The sequence below is a fragment of the Lagenorhynchus albirostris genome, chromosome 1 (genome assembly GCF_949774975.1).
Source record: "Lagenorhynchus albirostris chromosome 1, mLagAlb1.1, whole genome shotgun sequence".
NCBI lineage: Eukaryota > Metazoa > Chordata > Mammalia > Artiodactyla > Delphinidae > Lagenorhynchus > Lagenorhynchus albirostris.
The window spans coordinates 64,104,592-64,123,781 of NC_083095.1; the positions used below are offsets into that span (position 1 = coordinate 64,104,592).

The 19,190-nt window shown below is 43.0% G+C and overlaps 1 protein-coding gene across 5 annotated transcripts in view; it reads left to right on the forward strand.

Annotated features, from left to right (window-relative positions):
* SPTSSA (serine palmitoyltransferase small subunit A) overlaps nt 1-19,190 on the forward strand; it is a 51,250-nt gene that overhangs the window by 29,421 nt on the left and 2,639 nt on the right. The window contains exons 1-3 of one of the 5 annotated variants that reach the window (XR_009539597.1): nt 590-958; nt 1,547-1,622; nt 4,346-4,389. The exons of 2 other annotated variants lie outside the window; for them this stretch is intronic. Coding sequence is in view for 1 of the 3 variants with exons in the window: in XM_060143775.1 (XP_059999758.1) it covers nt 468-570 (103 nt within the window). In the remaining 2 variants the exon portion in view is untranslated. 2 more of the 5 variants (XR_009539596.1, XM_060143775.1) reach the window with 2 other exon arrangements.

A 19,190-nucleotide genomic window follows, 5' to 3' on the forward strand; every position in this document is an offset into this window, starting at 1 on the left:
ACGCCTAAGGCGTCACTGGTATTCCACAAATATTTCTTCGACTGGCGTTTCTGGGCCCGACTCGGGGGACCTACCGCGTAAGGGAGCCACGGGCAACCCCCGCGGCAGGACCCCAGCGGGCACTACCGCCCCCCAGCCAACTGCCGGGCGAGGCGGGGCCGGGCGGGGCACTCTCGCGGGGACAGTTCTCGGGCTCTCGTGGGCGCAGCCCCGTGAGGGGGAACAGCGGGAAGGGAGCGGGCGCGGCGCGAGGCCGAGGCCTGGCCAATAAACGCCGGCCGGGCGGGGCTCGCGGCCGGCTGCCAGGGAGCGCGCGGGGCTGGGCGTGCTCACGGGTGACGCTCCGGGCCGGGCCGGCCAATGGGCGCGGGGCAGGCGGGCCTGGCGGCCAGGGGCTCTAGGACGCGAACGGGAGGCCGGCCGGACAGACTGACGTTTGGCTGCAACGCGGGAGGCGCGTGGCAGGGATGGCGCTGGCGCGGGCCTGGAAACAGATGTCCTGGTTCTACTACCAGTACCTGCTGGTCACGGCGCTCTACATGCTGGAGCCCTGGGAGCGGACTGTGTTCAGTATCCTGCCCGGGCCGCGGGCGCGGGGCCGGGTCGGGGCGCGGGGGCCCGGGCGGCATCCTCCCGGGCCCAGGGCCTGGCGGGCGCGGGGCGGCGGGAGGACGGAGAGGCGGCCCCGCGGGAACTGCGCGCGCAGACTCGCCTCTTCGCGGCGGGCACGCGGGACCGAGGTCTCGGGGCCGAGGGTGGCGCTCCCGCGGTTGGGGGGTGGGGGACGAGAACTCTTTTGAGATCTGAGGTCGCCGGTGAGTCACTGGACCGAGGTAGAAGCGCCTTTATTGCTGGAGGAGATCCCCTAGGGCGATGTCTACCTGGTGTGCCCTCGCCTGCACTTCGGCCGTGCCAGCCTTTGATTCAATCTCCTGTTCCCGTGGGAGGCAGGGACCGTGTAAGTGGAGCAAATCGCTCCCGGCTTGGACGCTTTTGACCTTTAGCTGTCCCTGATTTAGCTGGCTTTGGTCCTAATAAGAATGCTAACCAGTTTATCGGCTTTTAAGTCAGGTTGTGAATTTGTGCTCATGGCATCCCAATACAGTTTTTGAAAGCAGTTCGTTAATCATCCCTTTTTGGTCTTCAAGATGGTTTAAAAAGTCTGTTCTACTCATTAATTTGATGTTTGCACAGTCCGTAACAGTCGAGCCCGAAAAGGAATATGTGGTTATTTGTAGATAGTGTTTGAAGCTGTGTTTTCGTAGATGGCTAATAACTACTCGTTAACGACTATAGAGCATTTACTACCAGCCAAGCAACTGTGCTAAGTGCTTTGCCTGTATCTTAACTCATCTAACTTTCATAAGCTCAATTAATAACTCAAGGTTGTGAAGAGAGGCTTCCTGAAGTCTGTCTTCATTTGTCTATGTTGACATCCCTTGATATTATTCTTGCAGAATAAATACTCATGAGAGGTAACTTTTTTTAAAAAACTTGAGGGCCAATATGAAACAACTATTTTATATAGCATGCTTGCTTCATACAGGGCCTCTCGTCTTCAGTGTGGTTTAGTTTGGAGTAGCTTCAGAACAACTTTGCAAATACGTGGTAGAGTGACTGAGGTAATTTCATTCCAAGCCTTAATAAGTGTGTTTATTTGTCTTGAACAAATAGGATTGAACAAATAGCATAGGACTGTACTCAAAGCTGAGTCTTTTGTCTCAACACTTTGAGGCATCTTAGCTGCTTTACAAGGAAATTTAGTTTTATTATTGTTGGCATTTCTTTCCAAACCTGGAGTTTAAGAAGCAGAATGCAGAGTTTGGATTTAAAGTCTGAATGTAAAGTATGCCCTAATTTCCTGCACCATTTACTTGTAGCTGCAGTTTAGTTTCACTCTAAGTTCTATAGGTTGGAGCTCATGAGGTCATCCTTGTAAAATGTATACTAAAATATATACCACCTCTTGACTCAGTTAAAGTTATTAAAAAGTGAATTTAAACATAAACAATGTTGTGCTAAATCGAAACTCTTTAAATCAAGTTGAATGTAGTGCCCCACTATCAGAGTCCACACTCTAATTTTACTCTTAAAGGTTTTTGTTGGCACATAGATAAATACTATGGTGTCAGTGGTGTTAAGGTTTTTCTGTATTATATTGCAATAGTAATAGTGTCATAAATACCTCCGTGTTTTTCTTGGGGGGGATGGAGAAATAAATTACGAATAAATTATGAAATGATATGTAGTACCTCTGTGGGTTCTTGCCTTTGAAGCATTTGACTTCTCATTGGTTTATGGGACCACATGATTTCATTAAAAAAAAAAACACACACACTAGTGAGATTTGCAACCAACCTGAAAGAGACCTGCTGGGACCTGTCGACATCTACCTCTGGAGGGGAAGTTTTAACATGTTTCGAAAGTCCCCTTTCCCTATTGGCAGCCATCAGTGGGAAAGGAAAAGACCAGGTTTTGTAACCAAGACATGTTTTGTAACCAGTGAGACACTCCCTGTAGTGCCTTACTGGGTAACATTGTAATCATGCTGTTGAGGGGAGCTAGAAAATTAAAAATCTTTGTTAAAATAATTGGAAGCATAAGTACAAGTTATTTTAGCGTTGTTCTTTTAATTAAAAAAACAAAGGTTTATTCTGTAATGGCTTCTTATGTTTCCATGACATTTTATATTTGTATTTATTTTAAGCAAAATGCAGGCAGTTTTTTTGGTTTATGTTTAGAATTAGATTCCCCCTGAAAGACAGTCCATGTCTCTTCAAGGAAAGAGTTTTTTTTTTTTTTCAACCACAGTGCTGGGCACACAAATAATGCTTGACAAACATTTTTTTTATGACAAACATTTGTTTATATGTTGATTTGTCATTTCAAAGAAATTGCAGAAGCACTGATTTTAAGCCACTTTTAGAGTAGCTTTGGAACTTGACTGTTACTGATGAACAACATTCAGTTCTTGTAGAGAATTCAAGCTTAAAGAAGTAGAAAAGGCTATAGATTGAAAGAACTTCTTTGATTTATTTTGGAGATGTTAACAAAATTTGCCTTGCTCTGTCTACTCATTTGTAAAACATGTACATTTGCTGAGTTCTGTATTCCACAAGTATTGTATACTTTCTAATTGCCAGATACTATTCTAGATAGTAGGGATTTACCTGTGAATAAAACAGATAAAAATATTTATTCTAATCCCACTAAATAAATAAGTAAAAAATTAGATTATTAGATTGTTATAGCTGTTATGGGGAAAAATAAAATGGAGAGGAGGATAGGAACTAGGAAAGAGTCCATGTTCTTTGATTTTTAGTTAGAGTGGTCAGGGAGGGGACATTTAGAAAGATTTAAGCAGGGGAAAAATTCCAGAGGATCGAGCATTCCAGGCAGAAGGAACAGTAACTAGGAATGCCCTGAAGCACCAGCGTATCTGGCTTGTTTCTGGGATAGCTGAGTGGCTGGTGTGTCTGGGGTAGAGTTAGTGGGGGTGAGTAGTAGGAAAGGAGGTCATATCTGTTCCCGTAGGGCCTCCTAGGCATGGAGTGAGAGTTCTGGAGATGAAGGGAGGTGCTCATACCTTTTGAGTAGAGTCACTCAAATCCAGTAACAGTTTTCTCACTGACATTTTTCTCACTGACATTTAAATACAATAAGTCCCCTACATACAGACGAGTTCCGAGAGCGCATTCGGTTAAGTCCAATTTGTTCGTTAAGTCCAACAAAGTTAGCCTAGGTACCCAACTAACACAATTGGCTACATAGTACTGTACTGTAATAGAAAACAAATACAAAAAATAAGGAAAACATTTTTAATCTTACAATACAGTACCTTGAAAAGTACAGTAGTATAGTACAACAGCTGGCATACAGGGGCTGGCATCGAGTGAACAGACAAGAATTATTCACTGGAGAAGGGAGAGGAGGTGGGAGATGGTAGAGCTGAAGGGGACTAACTATTTAATAAAGTAGGAAAATAAACCACAGGAATATACATTTTTCCTTTCCCCATGAGACTCAAAGCTCTTTTCATTTTGAATGGGAAAAAAAATCCTAGGAACAGGGTTTTAAAATTTATTTTAATTTAAAAAATTTTCAACATCCTGAGTTCTGTTCTAAGTTTCCAAGAAGATAGACTTCATTTCTTCAAGGAAATTAGATCCAAGTTCAGGAAAAATTAGAATTGACACATGTTCTCAGGTAGATCCCTGCCCCACCCCTTGTTATTCTGCTGAAAGAGCTGGGCAGTGAGTGCTTTGGGATGCAGGGCAGGAAGAACATGGCGGACTCAGAGAACTTTCAGGGAGGTATTTGAGTTCTTTGCTTTATTTTCTCCTAGGTGGGGAGAAGGTGTGGACTGGGGTGCAGAGATGTGTTGGTATGGTGAGTACGCCAGGCTGACTTGGCTGGAGCAGGCATTCTTTAAGGCAGAGTGGGTGGGAAGTAAAGTTGAAAAAGCAGGTTGAGACTGGTTTTTAATTGAACGGACACTTCTGTGCGTACCTTGTGCCAGATGCTGGCCTAGATGCTTGTGATGTATCAGTGAGCACATGAGACAGAGATCCCTGTCCTTGGGAAACTTTGATAATGAGTGAAATATATAGTGGGAATTCCCTGGCAGTCCAGTGGTTAGGACTCTGTGCTTCCACTGCAGGGGGCATGGGTTTGATCCCTGGTCAGGGAACTAAGATCCTGCAGGCAGCGAGGTGTTACCAAAAAAAAAAAAAAAAAAAAAAGTGTAATATATAGTATGTTAGGTGGTAAGCATTATGGAAAGCAGAAATATAGGTCAGGGGGATAAGAAATGTGTGGATGGGATGGAGTTACTGTTTTTAAAGAGGATATCAGGAGAGGCTTCATTGCAAAAGCATATTTGAGTAAAAAGATAAAGGAGGTGAGGGAGTTAGCAGGGTAGAAATCTGAGGGAAGAGCAGAGCTGGCAGAGGGACTAGCCATTGCAAAGTCCCTGAGTCCAGAGCCTGCCTGGCATGGATGAAGGCCATCACTGAGGCAGGTATGGCTAGTGCAGAGTGAGTGTGCGGGAGAGTCCTAGGAGGTGAGGTCAGACTCTTTGGAGGTCCTGGAGGTCTTTGTAAGGACTTTAATTTTGGTAAAAAAGGGTACTCTTGGGCTTCCCTGGTGGCGCAGTGGTTGGAAACCTGCCTGCCAATGCAGGGGACACGGGTTCGAGCCCTGGTCTGGGAAGATCCCACATGCCGTGGAGCAACTAAGCCCATGTGCCACAACTACTGGGCCTGCGCTCTAGAGCCCACAAGCCACAACTACTGAGCCTGCGCACCGCAGTGAAGAGTAGCCCCCGCTCGCTGCAACTAGAGGAAGCCTGCACGCAGCAACGAAGACCCAATGCAGCCATAAATAAATACATTTATAAAAATAAAAAAAAAAAGGTACTCTTGGAAGGTTTGATAGAGGAGTGATCCAATCTGGCTTTTTAAGTTTGAAAAGGTTTACTTTGGTTGCAGGATTTGGAATAAATTAAGGGTGGCTGGAGGAGGCAAGGGTAGAAGCAAAGGTAGATATTTTGGATTGAGATAGGCTTTGAATGATAATGAAAAAAAGCATTCCTTTTTTTTAAATTAAAAATTAAAAAAAATTATACAACTTTAAAGATTACTTTCCATTTACAGTTGTTACAAAATATTGGCTATATTCCCTGCATTGTACAATACATCCTTGAGCCTGTCTTACACCCAATAGTTTGTATCTCCCACTCCTCTACCCCTATGTTGCCCCTCCCGCTCCCCAGCGCTACATTTTAAGCTGTATGTTCTTTTCAGTAGCGACTAAGTTATTTTCTCAGATTTTCGCTGTATCCTCAAATGCTTAAAGCTAGAATTGAGAAGGATTTTTCTTCACCTGTCAATATACTAGAGTAATTAACATGTTTGACAGTTTATTTTATTTATTTTTTATAAGTTTATTTATTTTTGGCTGCATTGGGTCTTTGCGCATAGACGGCGGGGGGGGTGCGGGTGGCGAGCAGGGGCTATTCTTCATTGCGGTGAGCAGGCTTCTCATTGTGGTGGCTTCTCTTATTGCAAAGCATGGGCTGTAGGTGCGCAGGCTTCAGTAGTTGTGGCACTCGGGCTCAGTAGTTGTGGCTCTCAGGCTCTAGAGGGCAGGCTCAGTAGTTGTGGCGCTCGGGCTTAGTTGCTCCTCGGCATGTGGGATCTTCCCGGAGCAGGGCTTGAACCCGTGTCCCCTGCAATGGCAGGTGGATTCTTAACCACTGCGCCAACAGGGACGCCCTATGCCATTTCATTTGATCTTCCTTTTGTAGAAATGAATGCAGTTTTCCATTACCAGGGAGGGCTAAATGAGGAAAGCTGAGCTAGGAATAACTATAACTGATAAATTATTTTTAATTAAAAAAAATTTTTTTTTGTAGCTGAGTCGTGCAGCATGTGGAGTCTTACTTAGTTCCCCGACCAGGGATCAAAACGGAGCCCTGTGCAGTGGAAGCGTAGAGTCGTAACCACTGGACCGCCAGGGAGGTCTCTGTAACTGATAAATTAATACTTCCAACCCTCCAGCCCAGTGGTATTCAGACTTTTCATTTGTGCATTCCCTAAAAGAACAAAAAGCACATACTGTGTATCCTCTCACTCATTTAAGTTGACATCTGAAATCTTTCATAGTGAATTTAGACAATTACAAAAGATTTAATTTTTTTTAAAATTTTTTAACATCTTTATTGGGGTATAATTGCTTTACAATGGTGTGTTAGTTTCTGCTTTATAACAAAGTGAATCAGTTATACATATACATATGTTCCCATATGTCTTCCCTCTTGCGTCTCCCTCCCTCCCACCCTCCCTATCCCACCCCTCCAGGCTGTCACAAAGCACCGAGCCAATATCCCTGTGCCATGCGGCTGCTTCCCACTAGCTATCTACCTTACTACGTTTGTTAGTGTGTATATGCCCATGACTCTCTCTCGCCCTGTCACAGCTCACCCTTCCCCCTCCCCATAACCTCAAGTCCGTTCTCCAGTAGGTCTGCGTCTTTATTCCTGTCTTACCCCTAGGTTCTTCGTGACCATTTTTTTTTTCTTAAATTCCATATATATGTGTTAGCATATGGTATTTGTCTTTTTCTTTCTGACTTACTTCACTCTGTATGACAGACTCTAGGTCTATCCACCTCATTACAAATAGCTCAATTTTGTTTCTTTTTATGGCTGAGTAATATTCCATTGTATATATGTGCCACATCTTCTTTATCCATTCATCTGATGATGGGCACTTAGGTTGTTTCCATCTCTGGGCTATTGTAAATAGAGCTGCAATGAACATTTTGGTACATGACTCTTTTTGAATTTTGGTTTTCTCAGGGTGTTTTTGCTAAAACCTTAAAACTATAATTTTTTTCTTATACAATTCATAGAACACATTCATCACATGACCTGATTGGCAAAGCTGGTCCTCACTGTGAAGCCAAATAGGCAAAATCAGTCTTAATTTCTGTCAGAAAAAGCTCAGTGTCATTTTTCTGTTCAAATAATTGTTATGTAAACACCTTCAGTCCTGTCTCACTTTTTTGTTGTTGCTTTTATAATTTTATTTGACAATCAGTGGTTAGTTCTCATCCACATTGACTACAGGTTTTTCAAAGTGGTGACAGGTACTTAGGTAACCAACGTATAGAGTTTGTTTGGTGAACCTTCAGCTTCATGTTTTCTGGACAACCGCACAACCACACGTGGATACAGTATGGGACATTCCATAACCCTTTGGCCGAGACAGCTTTGTTGAAACTATTGTCACTGTGCACATCTGGAGCTTCTGTCTCCTTCATGGCAGATTTCTGGATCTCTTTCAGTGCCTGAGGGGCACGCTTCTTGAAACCCACTCCATGGGTGCGCTCCTGAATGTTGACAGTGGATTCTCTGGTCACTACCTCGGTGATGGCAGAACGGCCCCTCTCACCATCCTCCTTGCTGGAGGCATTTTGCCAGGCCCAGATTGCAAAGGTGTCTCATTTCCAAATTCACATGATTAGATGGATAGATAGGTGAGGTTTGGAGCTGTGCCAGGAGTCTGTTACCTGAACGAAATAAAGTACAATGTAAGTGAGTTACTATTCCTTTGTTTGCTGTCCCAGAGGTTATTTTATGCCCTGGGGAAATGCGTAATTGTAAGATTCTGGAAGTAAAGTGAGAGAAGTGAAGTTGTAAGGGGGGGGGGCGGGGATGGGAAGGAGAACTAGCAGATCACAGTTCTCAGATCAGCTTGAGGAGAGAGTACACTGGAAGCTGAAGATTTGTAAACTGATTCCCCTTAACCGATTCTAATCCTCTGAAAAGTCTTGTTCCTCCAGGGCTCCTGTGCTTTAGTTTGAAAACAGCTGCTCTAGCCTGTTTGACACTGCCTGGATATTTGGCTGGCTGTGTAAGAATGTCAGACTATCCCTTGTCTGTACTCCTTAGGATATTATAACTTTTTCTTTAGTAGGAAAAAGTTCTTTTCTTTCAGGAAAGGTGGAAGAGAAAAACTATGCTACACAAGAACTAGGTGATCTGTACTAGGATGTCAGGGAAAGTCATGGGAGGTTGATGGCAGTGGGGACAAAGCACATACAGATGATCTACAGTGTTTCTGCATGTGATACCAGTGACTTTTCAGTAGAGCTGAATGTGGATCCTGTCTCCACTGCGTCATATTCTTAAAGACCTTGTGACCTCCTCCACCCCACACCCCGGCTCAGGGTTTGATTGTTGTAACATTTGTGGTGCTTAGGAGCAAGGATAAGATAAATTCTTTTTTTTTTTTGGCTACGTTGGGGTTGGGTCATCGTTGATGTGCACGGGCTTTCTCTATTTGCAGAATGTGGGGTTACACTTCGTCGGGGTGTGCAGGCTTCTCATCGCGGTGGCCTCTCTTGTTGCAGAGCACGGGCTCTAGGCGCGTGGGCTTCAGTAGTTGTGGTGCGTGGACTCAGTAGTTGTGGCTCATGGGCTCTAGAGCACAGGCTCAGTAGTTGTGGCGCAGGAGCTTAGTTGCTCGGGGCATGTGGGATCTTCCCGGACCAGGGCTTGAACCCGTGTCCCCTGCATTGGCAGGTGGATTCTTAACTACTGCGCCACCAGGGAAGTTAAAGGTAAATTCTTTAGATTAAAAAAAACCCCAATGCTCAATTTTAATAATTAAAACTCTGTGTTCTAAAAGATCTACTTAAGAGAGGATAGATACTTTTCATGAATTGGAATGCTTAAAAAACAGTAGTTATGGGGGCTTCTCTCGTGGTGCAGTGGTTGAGAGTCCACCTGCCAGTGCAGGGGACGCAGGTTCAATCCCTGGTCCGGGAAGATCCCACATGCTGCAGAGCAAGTAAGCCTGTGCGCCACAACTGCTGAGCCTGTGCTGTAGAGCCCGCAAGCCACAACTACTGAGCCCAGGTGCCACAACTACTGAAGCCCATACTCCTAGAGCCCGTGCTCCGCAACAAGAGAAGCCACCAGAATGAGAAGCCCACGCACTGCAACGAAGAGTAGCCTCTGTTCGCTGCAACCAGAGAAAAGCCCACGCACAGCAACAAAGACCCAATGCAGCCAGAAACAATAATAATAAAAAAAAATAGTAGTTATGGAATGATAGACAGTGTTGTATTTATGATCAATAGTTATGAAAAGTAGAATTACTACTAATACAAGAATTTTGGCCATCATATGTTGTATGCGTTCCTGAAAAATTCTCAAAGAAAAGAGTTTATGGGAAAATATCATAAGCCCCTCAAAATCTATGCAACTTCGTAAGCAGGTGCTAATGATTGGCATCTTGGGGGACAACTTGGATAACCTGGGCAGACAGGCTGGGCGCTGCCCCAGGGGCATTAAAAATGCATGGACAGAGTTGACTGGAACTGGTGAAGTGATGGAGATGGTGTGGGCTGCCGTCGAGGAGATGCAGGAGGCAGTGCAATCCTGCCATTAGTTGGGAGCTGTGCTAGCCTGGAGGTGTACCTTTCTGGAGAGGGAGCCCAGGTACAGATGCTAATTTTTTTTTTTTTTTTTTTTTTTTTTGCGGTACACGGGCCTCTCACTGTCGTGGCCTCTCCCGTTGCAGAGCACAGGCTCCGGACGCACAGGCCCAGCGGCCATGTCTCACGGGCCCAGCCGCTCCGCGGCACGCGGGATCCTCCCGGACCAGGACACGAACCCGCGTCCCCTACATCGGCAGGCGGACTCCCAACCACTGCGCCACCAGGGAAGCCCCAGATGCTAATTTTTAATTTTCTTAAAATAGAGCTAAAAGGACTGCAGCTGCTGAGCTGAGGGATGTTTCTTGCTGAAGATTATAATTCTTTCCTCACTAATCTGGCTCCCCTAATTTACAAAAAATCCCATATGAAACCATGCAGCTCCTGTGATATCCTAGTCACATATGGGTTAATTGATGTTCCAGAAATGTGTTATATCAGAACAGATTATATTTTAGAGCAGACAGGTAATTTTTCCCCCTTGACCCTGGGACTTCAGATCTTCATGTGATTAATAGAAACTCTAATTATAAAGACATATAGCGATACATAGCCTTGGTGTCTCTGGGTTCAGAGTTACAAACCATTTTTAGGATTTCAGCTCAGAGTTGAACATGATCATCGCTGGTTTCAGCAGCAGGCTTTTTTGTTTGTTTAGTTTTTAAAGAGTTCATCATCAAGTTGTTCTAAAATCAATTTCCATACTTAAGTATGACCAACACTACAGAAAGCTCAGAGAATGGGTTTTGCTTGCCAACAGTAACCTCTGATGCTGATGTGATATCCTTTACTATGGCCCAAGAATATCAAATTGGCTGACTTACACAGGACTATAACCATATCATTATCTTCTACTTGCTTTCATTTATGGCAACTAGGAAAGCATCAAAAGTGATATATTTGGTAAAAATAAGCTTTCTTTTTTTTTTTTTTTTTTTAATTTTTGGCCGTGCCACGCAGCTTGCGGGATCTTAGTTCCCCAACCAGGGACTGAACCCATGCCCTCGGCAGTGAAAGCACGGAGTCGTAACCACTGGACCACCAGGGAAGTACCACCAGGAAGTAAGGAAGTCCCTTACTTTTGGTGATGGTCTCTAGTTTTTCGAGGTCAAGGGACAAAACCTGCAGTAATAAGAAAGAGTCCTTTTTGGAGCATCATTCAGCAGCTGACACCTGCTTTCCCTTAGAGCTTTGATGGCTTTTCACCAAACAGCCTATGGTAATACTTTGTCAGATACTTTGTTTTCTTTTTTCATTAAGATGGTTTCTTAAAAAAATTAAATTTATCAAAACTTTTGAATATTTCTGAGGATAAAAGTAGCTTTTTAGAGTTAGTTTTACAAAAGGAATTTGACTAATAGAAGATTGGATTGTTTTAGATGACATTTTAGCTTTGTTTTTTAATGTGACCAGGGCCATCAGAGACTGAAAACATTGAAATTAGACTAGTGAAGAGGAATAAATCATACCCACTGGAACAAAGGCCCCCGCCCTTTTCCCAATGAGGAGCTACTTTTGGTTTCTCCAAAGTCTTGCGAATAGTTTGCTAAGGTAGGCGGTGATAGTACGGGGTTACTGGTTAGGGCAGGAGATGTTAGTTACCGTGGTCTTACTTCTGATGTACTGTATTTAACTTTAAAGCATTTCCTCTTTTTTTTAAGTTGCTGAGAAAAGGACTGGGGATGGCCAATCCCGTGTATGGGCAAAAAGTCTTTTATTTATTTTTTTTCCTGCCTAACTGGGAACTTACCAGCTCATGATTAGCTGGGGATCCCTGTTAAAGAAAACAGCAAACAGCACACAGATATATGGTTTCACATCTATTTGCTTTTTAATCCATTGGACCCATAAAATATTTATGTTACGTCCAGGTTATAAATAACCCCTGATTGTTCACTCAGGCCTTGAACAAACAACTTCCGGCAGTGCCTGCACAGTCCTGGCATATTATCTGCTCAGTTCTTGAATGGTTGAGGAAGTGCCTGCTTTGTCTAACAAGGCGCTACGACCGGAAGCAAAGAGCCGCCGAGGCGTTCACTCTCAAGCACTTAACATTCAGTGGCAGAGACAGTTACATACACACAAAACAGAAAAGACTTTTTTTAATTTTTGAGGTTTTTGGTTTGTTACAGTCTGGATTTCACTAGCTTTATTCTCTATTTCTTGAATCATGGTTCCCCCTCTAAAACATAAACGTGATTAATCTTGGTACAGCCGCTGATACTTATACAAACAGCAATAAGGTCTTGGTAAATGGAAAGATTACTCTATCACTTTGTGTATTACCTTCCAATATATGTGTATTATATAACACTGAATATTTACATTTTCTGTGTGTGTGTGTGCGCGTGCCTCAGTGTCTCAAAGAGAAGATTACATTAAGGATGATTGAGAACTGGTGCTTAAATCTCCAAGCAAGTGGGATCCTAACATTACTCCAGGAAGGGATTTCATTTTATGGAGAAGAAACTCAGGTCCAGAGAGGTTGTGATGCCTTAGGATTATACTATAAATAACAAGTTAATAGCTGGGTGACCTTGGGCAATTTCCAAACAGAGGTCTGAGTCATAATGTTAAGTGCCCAAGCCCTCAAGCAATAATTTCAATAAAGATTATATTACCTTTTGCAGAATAGATTTGATTCCAAATTTTTATATCAACCCTGAAAGGTAGGTGATGTGTGTCCCCAAACCGTAGATAAGGAGACTAGTGATCAGAGAGTTTTTGACACAACCAGGGATTGGCAGAATTGCAGCTCAAGCCTAGGTTCTCTTCCAGTGCCATGGTGATTCCAGTATCCATTTCTTGTACTTCACAGTGTGTCAAGGATACTTTAAACTTTGAGAGGTGTGTTAAAGAACGCAGTGGATTGAGAAATCCACTCAAGTACCCAGATAGCAAATAATAGCTGTTATATTCTAAATGGTGTATGTTTAGCTCTGTTTGTGGGAACATTTCTAAGAAGATGAAGGTCACAAGTTCCCCAACCTTGCAAATGTCACAATAAAACTGCCATTTGGAATGGTGCCAAGCATAATCTCAGGGAGTAGTCAACTCAGTGTATTGGAGCTATTTCAGCTACATGGCTAAAATTGCTTAAATTGCATTTGTAGAAGGTTACTTATTAAAAGGCACTGTTTTGCGTGTTTTGCAATGTGATTATTAAGGCTAGTAGAAATTCCTCATGGTCCCATTGTTTACTTGTTCATTTAATATGAATTTCACTGTATAGTTAAGTCAGTTTTAAGTAGTCTCTTATTTGGGGGGGGAGGGATTAATTGGGAATTTGGGATTAACAGATCAACAACAAGGACCTGTTGTGTAGCACAGGGAACTATAATCAATATCTTGTAATAACCTATAATGGAAAAGAATCTACAAAAGAATATATATATATCTGAATCACTTTGCTGTACACCTGAAACATTGTAAATCAACTATACTTCAGTAAAAAATATTCTCTTATGGTTGAGAGCTTTAGGATAATTTAGGGGAATAATTTTGAAATTTAATTGTATAGAAAACTTACTTTTAGAGGCTTATTTAATTATTGTGATTCTGGAAATACTTAGGAGAAGTGGGATCAGAATACAGAAACTTTTTTTTGAGGGAAATAGAATTAAAAGTTAAATTTAATAAGTGGCTCTGGGTAAAAGGTTAGGTTTAATGTTATTATTGTTATTATTTTGAGTAGCTAATAATTGGCATTTGCATCTAGGTGCAAGTGACTTTTGGTAATTTTCTGTTTTCTTGGTCAGAATTGAGAGTTGTTTATTCTGTTTCTGAGAGCTAAGATTTTCTGTTTATTTCCTAGTAGCAAATTAGATCCAGTGATGCCTAACCCAAACTTTGCCAGGGAAAAAGATCCTTCAAATAAAACAGTTTTTAGTCTAGTACTATATGCAGTTCCATTTTCCTTTACAGTTCTTACTTATTAAAAAAATAAGTAAGACTTATTAACTATTCAGGCATGCAATAAAAAACCCATAAAGAATAATATAATGAAAGTGTGCCCATACCAACTACTGAAGAAAAACATGCATTTGAAGACCCTTTGTGCCCCTTCTCACTTGATCTCCCTTCTTCCTCTTCCCATTTCACCCCACTAAGTAACCACTGTCCTGAATTTAGCGTATATAATTGCCATTTATTTGTTATTACTCCACAGGTATGCATCACAACATAATGCTGTAGAAAGTCATGAACTCTAATGTCTAATATTTTAACCAGGCAAAACATCTTTTCAAGTTTTGATAAGTTCTGGGGACTTCCCTGGTGGTCCAGTGGTTAAGAGTCTGCGCTTCCATTTCAGGGGGCACAGGTTCGATCCCTGGTGGGGGAACTAGGATCCTACATTCCTTTGGAGTGGCCAAGAAAAAAAAAAAGTTTTGATAAGTTCTTGTTTCACTTGGAAAGATGTCCTGATTTTATATGCATATAAAAGATTAAAGGTTTGACAATTTAGTGTTCACAAAATTGAGCCTAAGTTTCAGGTTCCTGTCTTATAGTAGAGCAATCTCTGTTAAGCTAATTTATGCATGTTGACTGATATATTCTCCATACTAAATAGAAGAATTATAGTGCCATAAAGAGTACATAATATAATCATTCAAATGGCTGTTTTTAGTAATTCTTACTTGAATTTGAGCCAATGACCTGAAGATTATTACTATACCATTTCATTTGCTTTGTGTATACATTCGTAAGTCTTACATAAAAGCTGTTAAAAAACCCAAAAAGCATCTTGAAAATATAGTATTGCTTAGAAACAGATTTTGGTTTTCTTTGCTGTCGTTGCTTTAGAGTTTGTTGGTCACAGTAATATGTGGAATACGTAGAAAGCACCACAGTGAATCTAGAGTCAAATAATGTTTCTTAAGCAATTCCTTTATTCATCAAATATTTATTAAGCGTGTGTTACGTTAGATGTTGGAGATACAAAAATGATTAGACATTGTTCCTGTGTTCAAGGAGTTGATAATCTGGATGAGATAAATATCAATACATCTACAAATAGGTAATGTCAGGTGATAAGCTCTGTGTGATATGAGTGAAGAACTTGATGAGCATTAGGGAATAGTTAATTCTGCCAGGACGTTGGGGTAAGAATAGAAAAAGTATGAGTGCTAGGGAGAGCCTCAAACGAGAGGAGATGACTAGCTGAGCTCTAAGAATGTTTAGGTTTTACTTGGAGGACTAGGACTTTTCGTACATAGGAAGATATTATAGTGTAATGGTTAAGAACACATTTTAGGAGTTTGACTTGGTTTGGAATTGGCTCCATTGCTTACTCTGATTTCGGGATATTACTGTAGGGCTTAACACAGTGCCGTGCGCACACTAGACAAAATGAAAGCTGCCACTGCTGTTATCCTTAGTCACATTATTAAGCCGTAATCAAAGGCAGAGCAGTCTGAAAATATAGAACATTGTTTTCTGAGACTTGTGTAATATGGCATGAGTAGGATGTGTGTTTGTTGGGGGATGATTTGGAGTGTTGGGAGGTATGATGGAAAAGCAGCATGGTACAGTTGACCCTTGAACAAGCAGGGGTTAGGGGTGCTGACCCCTGCATAGTTGAAAATCTGAGTATAACTTTTTACGGTCGGGCCCTCTGTATCTGTGGCTCCACATCTGCAGATTCAACCAACTGTGGATTGTGTAGTGCTGTAGGAGGTGTTTATTGAAAAGAATCCACGTATAAGTGGACCTGTGCCGTTCAAACCCATGTTGTTCAAGGGTCAACTGTAGATGCTTTTGGTCCCCACCTTGATCGCCTTTGCCAGCTGATGTACTTCTCCCTCGCTGCTGGGAGTGTTGTCTGCTACTGCCTTCTAGCTTCTCCCTTCTCCAGACTACTGCCCTTGGCCAAGGCAGCTGTCTCGCCCAGGTGGTTTTTCCTCAGCCTATCTACAGCCAGTGATTGACAGATTAAGGGATACAAAAGATCAGGCCTGTTGCCTCAAAGCAACACCAACATGTGGTACAATTCATGCTCCAGAGCGCCCTGTGGGAGCTGAGCTCCTGAACCTCCTCAGCTTTTCCCCCTGCTCTGTTCTGTTCTGCTCACTCCCCTTCTGATAAAACTCCCTTCAGAATAACTTATGCAAGAATCCCTGTTCCAGCCTCTCAATTCTTGCCTACTTCTTGCACTCCAACCTAAGACCAGGTACTTGAGCTAGATTGGAAAGGTCCTCAGATGCTTGGCTTAGAATTCCAAGTGCTATCCTAGAGGCATTGGGAAGCATGCATTCTAAAAGGTTAACTCCAGTAAAGAGAGACATGGAAAATAGCCCGAGGCCTAAAGTGGGAGCTTTTAAGTGATTAAGTAAGGAATGATAAGTACCTCAATCATTTATCATTGATAAGGGTAGGGGAACATGAGATAAAAGTCATTTGTTGTGGTTGGAAAGAACGGAGAAGTCTTAAATAATTTGAATTTGGGGAGAAGGAATCAAAGCAATTTCTAGATTGAGTGACTAGGCAAATAGTTAATCTATAGTTATATCAGATAGTGTGTCAACTATTTTCAAATCGTTGGAAAAATAGGACCTATAAGAAGAAGTAGTTTTGGAGAAGCTTAATGAGTTCAGTTTTGGCTCTGTGAATTTAAGCCCGTCATAGGTGGAAATGTCCAGTATCATAGGAAATACTTGTCTGCAGTATAGAAGGTGGGGTCAGGTCAACAACATTAAGGTGGCTGTTTAAGTTATAAGTGTGTGTAGGCCCAAGACAAATCATTGGGAACTCCATTTATCATTTAGAATCCTTTCAACTGCAAGTATGGCAAAGAATATCTAAAGGTGGTTTATGGGTAAAGGGCGTATTTATTGGCTTATGTATCTGAAAATCCAGTGGTAAGGTGGGCCTCAGGTCATTTGATCAGTGTTCTAGCTCCATTTTTCTGTGATTATTTTTGTTCCACCACCTTCATCTGTCAGCTTTGTTCGGAGTTTTGATTTCCTTATGGAGGCAAAGTGACTCCAGTGATTCTAGGATTCTATCAGCAAACTGCATATTCTAGAAGGAGAATCTGTGTTCCTGGATTCCTGGCAGAACTCCTAAACTTTGAGCTGGTTGATCAGATTTGGGGGGTGGGCATTGTTAAAAAGAGAAGATCTTAACTGGTTCAGACCAGTCAGGGCTTATCCCTGGAGTTGGGATAGGGTTAGGCCCACCCAAAGAGCATGGCTGCTGTACTAGCAGGAGGGCTGGAGTGGATGTTTGGGAGAAAAGCACAAAATTAACTCTAATCATCTTACACATTAGTGGCAGACAGGGAAAAAGAGCCAGTGAACTAGGAAAATGGTGCGAGAGAAGGGAGGAGAGCACCAGAGAAGTACCTCAGCCCAGAGCTGAAGGAGTTTTGAAGAGGAAAGATGAGAATAGTGTCAATTCAGAGAGCCATTGGATTTGATAGGAGGTCGTTGGTGCCCTGAGAGCAGTGTCTATAGCCTGGAGAGGTAGAAGGCAGATGGTTGTGTGGGTGATGTGTAATGATATGGAAGCAGCAAGTTTGTACTTTTTTTTTTTTTAAAGAAATTAAGTGGTGAATACAAGGTGGTTGTTTAAGAAAGAACTGGATTAAGGGAGGCTAAAAAGTAAATTAAAAAAATGGTCATAGGGCTTCCCTGGTGGCGCAGTGGTTGAGAGTCTCCCTGCCAATGCAGGGGACATGGGTTCGAGCCCCGGTCCGGGAGGATCCCACATGCCGCGGAGCAGCTAGGCCTGTGAGCCACAACTACTGAGCCTGCCCCTGGAGCCTGCGAGCCACAACTACTGAAGCCCGCACGCCTAGAGGCCGTGCTCCGCAACAAGAAGCCCACACACCATAACAAAGAGTAGCCCCTACTCGCTGCAACTAGAGAAAGCCGGCGCCCAGCAACAAAGACCCAACTCGGCTTAAAAAAAAAAAAAATGGTAATGGGAGAACTACCCACATCTGACGTCTGCATCTCTACCAGTGCACATCTCCTTCCTGCAAACACCCTCCCTCTTGTGAAGTTCTTCACAGGGAGAGCAGCACCAACCCGGGTACCCCCAACAGGGTCATTGGTTTGGCCGCAGATGTGACACTGGCCTCTGCCGCCATATGCAGTGACCCATTTCCAAAGTCCTGTCCATCTTCTTCATAAATCCCGCTTCAGGATATCCGTGTCCAAATTGTCCCGGTCACTATTCTGGGCACTGTGAGGGACACTGAAGGACTAAGAATGTCCACTGTGGCCGTCTCCCTGTCACTAAGGCCCTTCCTCCTAACTCCCTTACCCATCACCCAGCTGCTCCTCCTACCCCCCAGAAAAATGTAAATCACCAAATAATGGTTGTTAATCAGCAAGCACTTGCCCTCCCCACCTCGGGACCCACACTTGACCAACCTTAGCTTAAAGCTAAGACTGAATGCAGGCTGACCTCTCCCATGAAGACTGTAAAATCCCACTATAAAATCAATATGATTTTTTTTTTTTTAAGGCCGTGCTGTGCAGCATGTGGGAATCTTTTTTTTTTTTTTTTTTTTTTTGCGGTACACGGGCCTCTCACTGTTGTGGCCTCTCCCATTGGGGAGCACAGGCTCCGGATGCGTAGGCTCAGTGGCCATGGCTCATGGGCCCAGCCGCTCCGCGGCATGTGGGATCTTCCCGGACCAGGACACAAACCTGTGTCCCCTGCATCGGCAGGCAGACTCTCAACTGCTGCGCCACCAGGGAAGCCGGGAATCTTTTTTTTTAAAAAAAATTATTTATTTTTTTGGCTGTGCCAGGTCTTTAGTTGTGGCATGTGGGATCTAGTTCCCTGACCAGGGATCGAACCTGTGCCCCCTGCATTGGGAGCGTGGAGTCTTAACCACTGGACCACCAGGGAAGTCCCCAAATCATTATGATTTTAATTTCATTTCAAAAAAAATTACTATGGGAGACTTTTCACCCATGTTTGCCAGATGAGGGGAATGAACTTAGGGTCTGAGTCAGGTTTGAGCTGTGGCTCTAAAGACAGCTTCTTGTGTGACCCTGGACAAGTCCCCTCTGTTTTGTCAGTCTCTGATGAGTACTAGTGAATAAACATTTCACAGGAAAACCGTAAAGGTCAAGCAAGATAATACATAAAAGAGGTTTGTCAACTAAACTGTTATACAAATATTAGCTGGTAGTAAGCACATTGTTTATTTAAACCCTATATTCTCATAA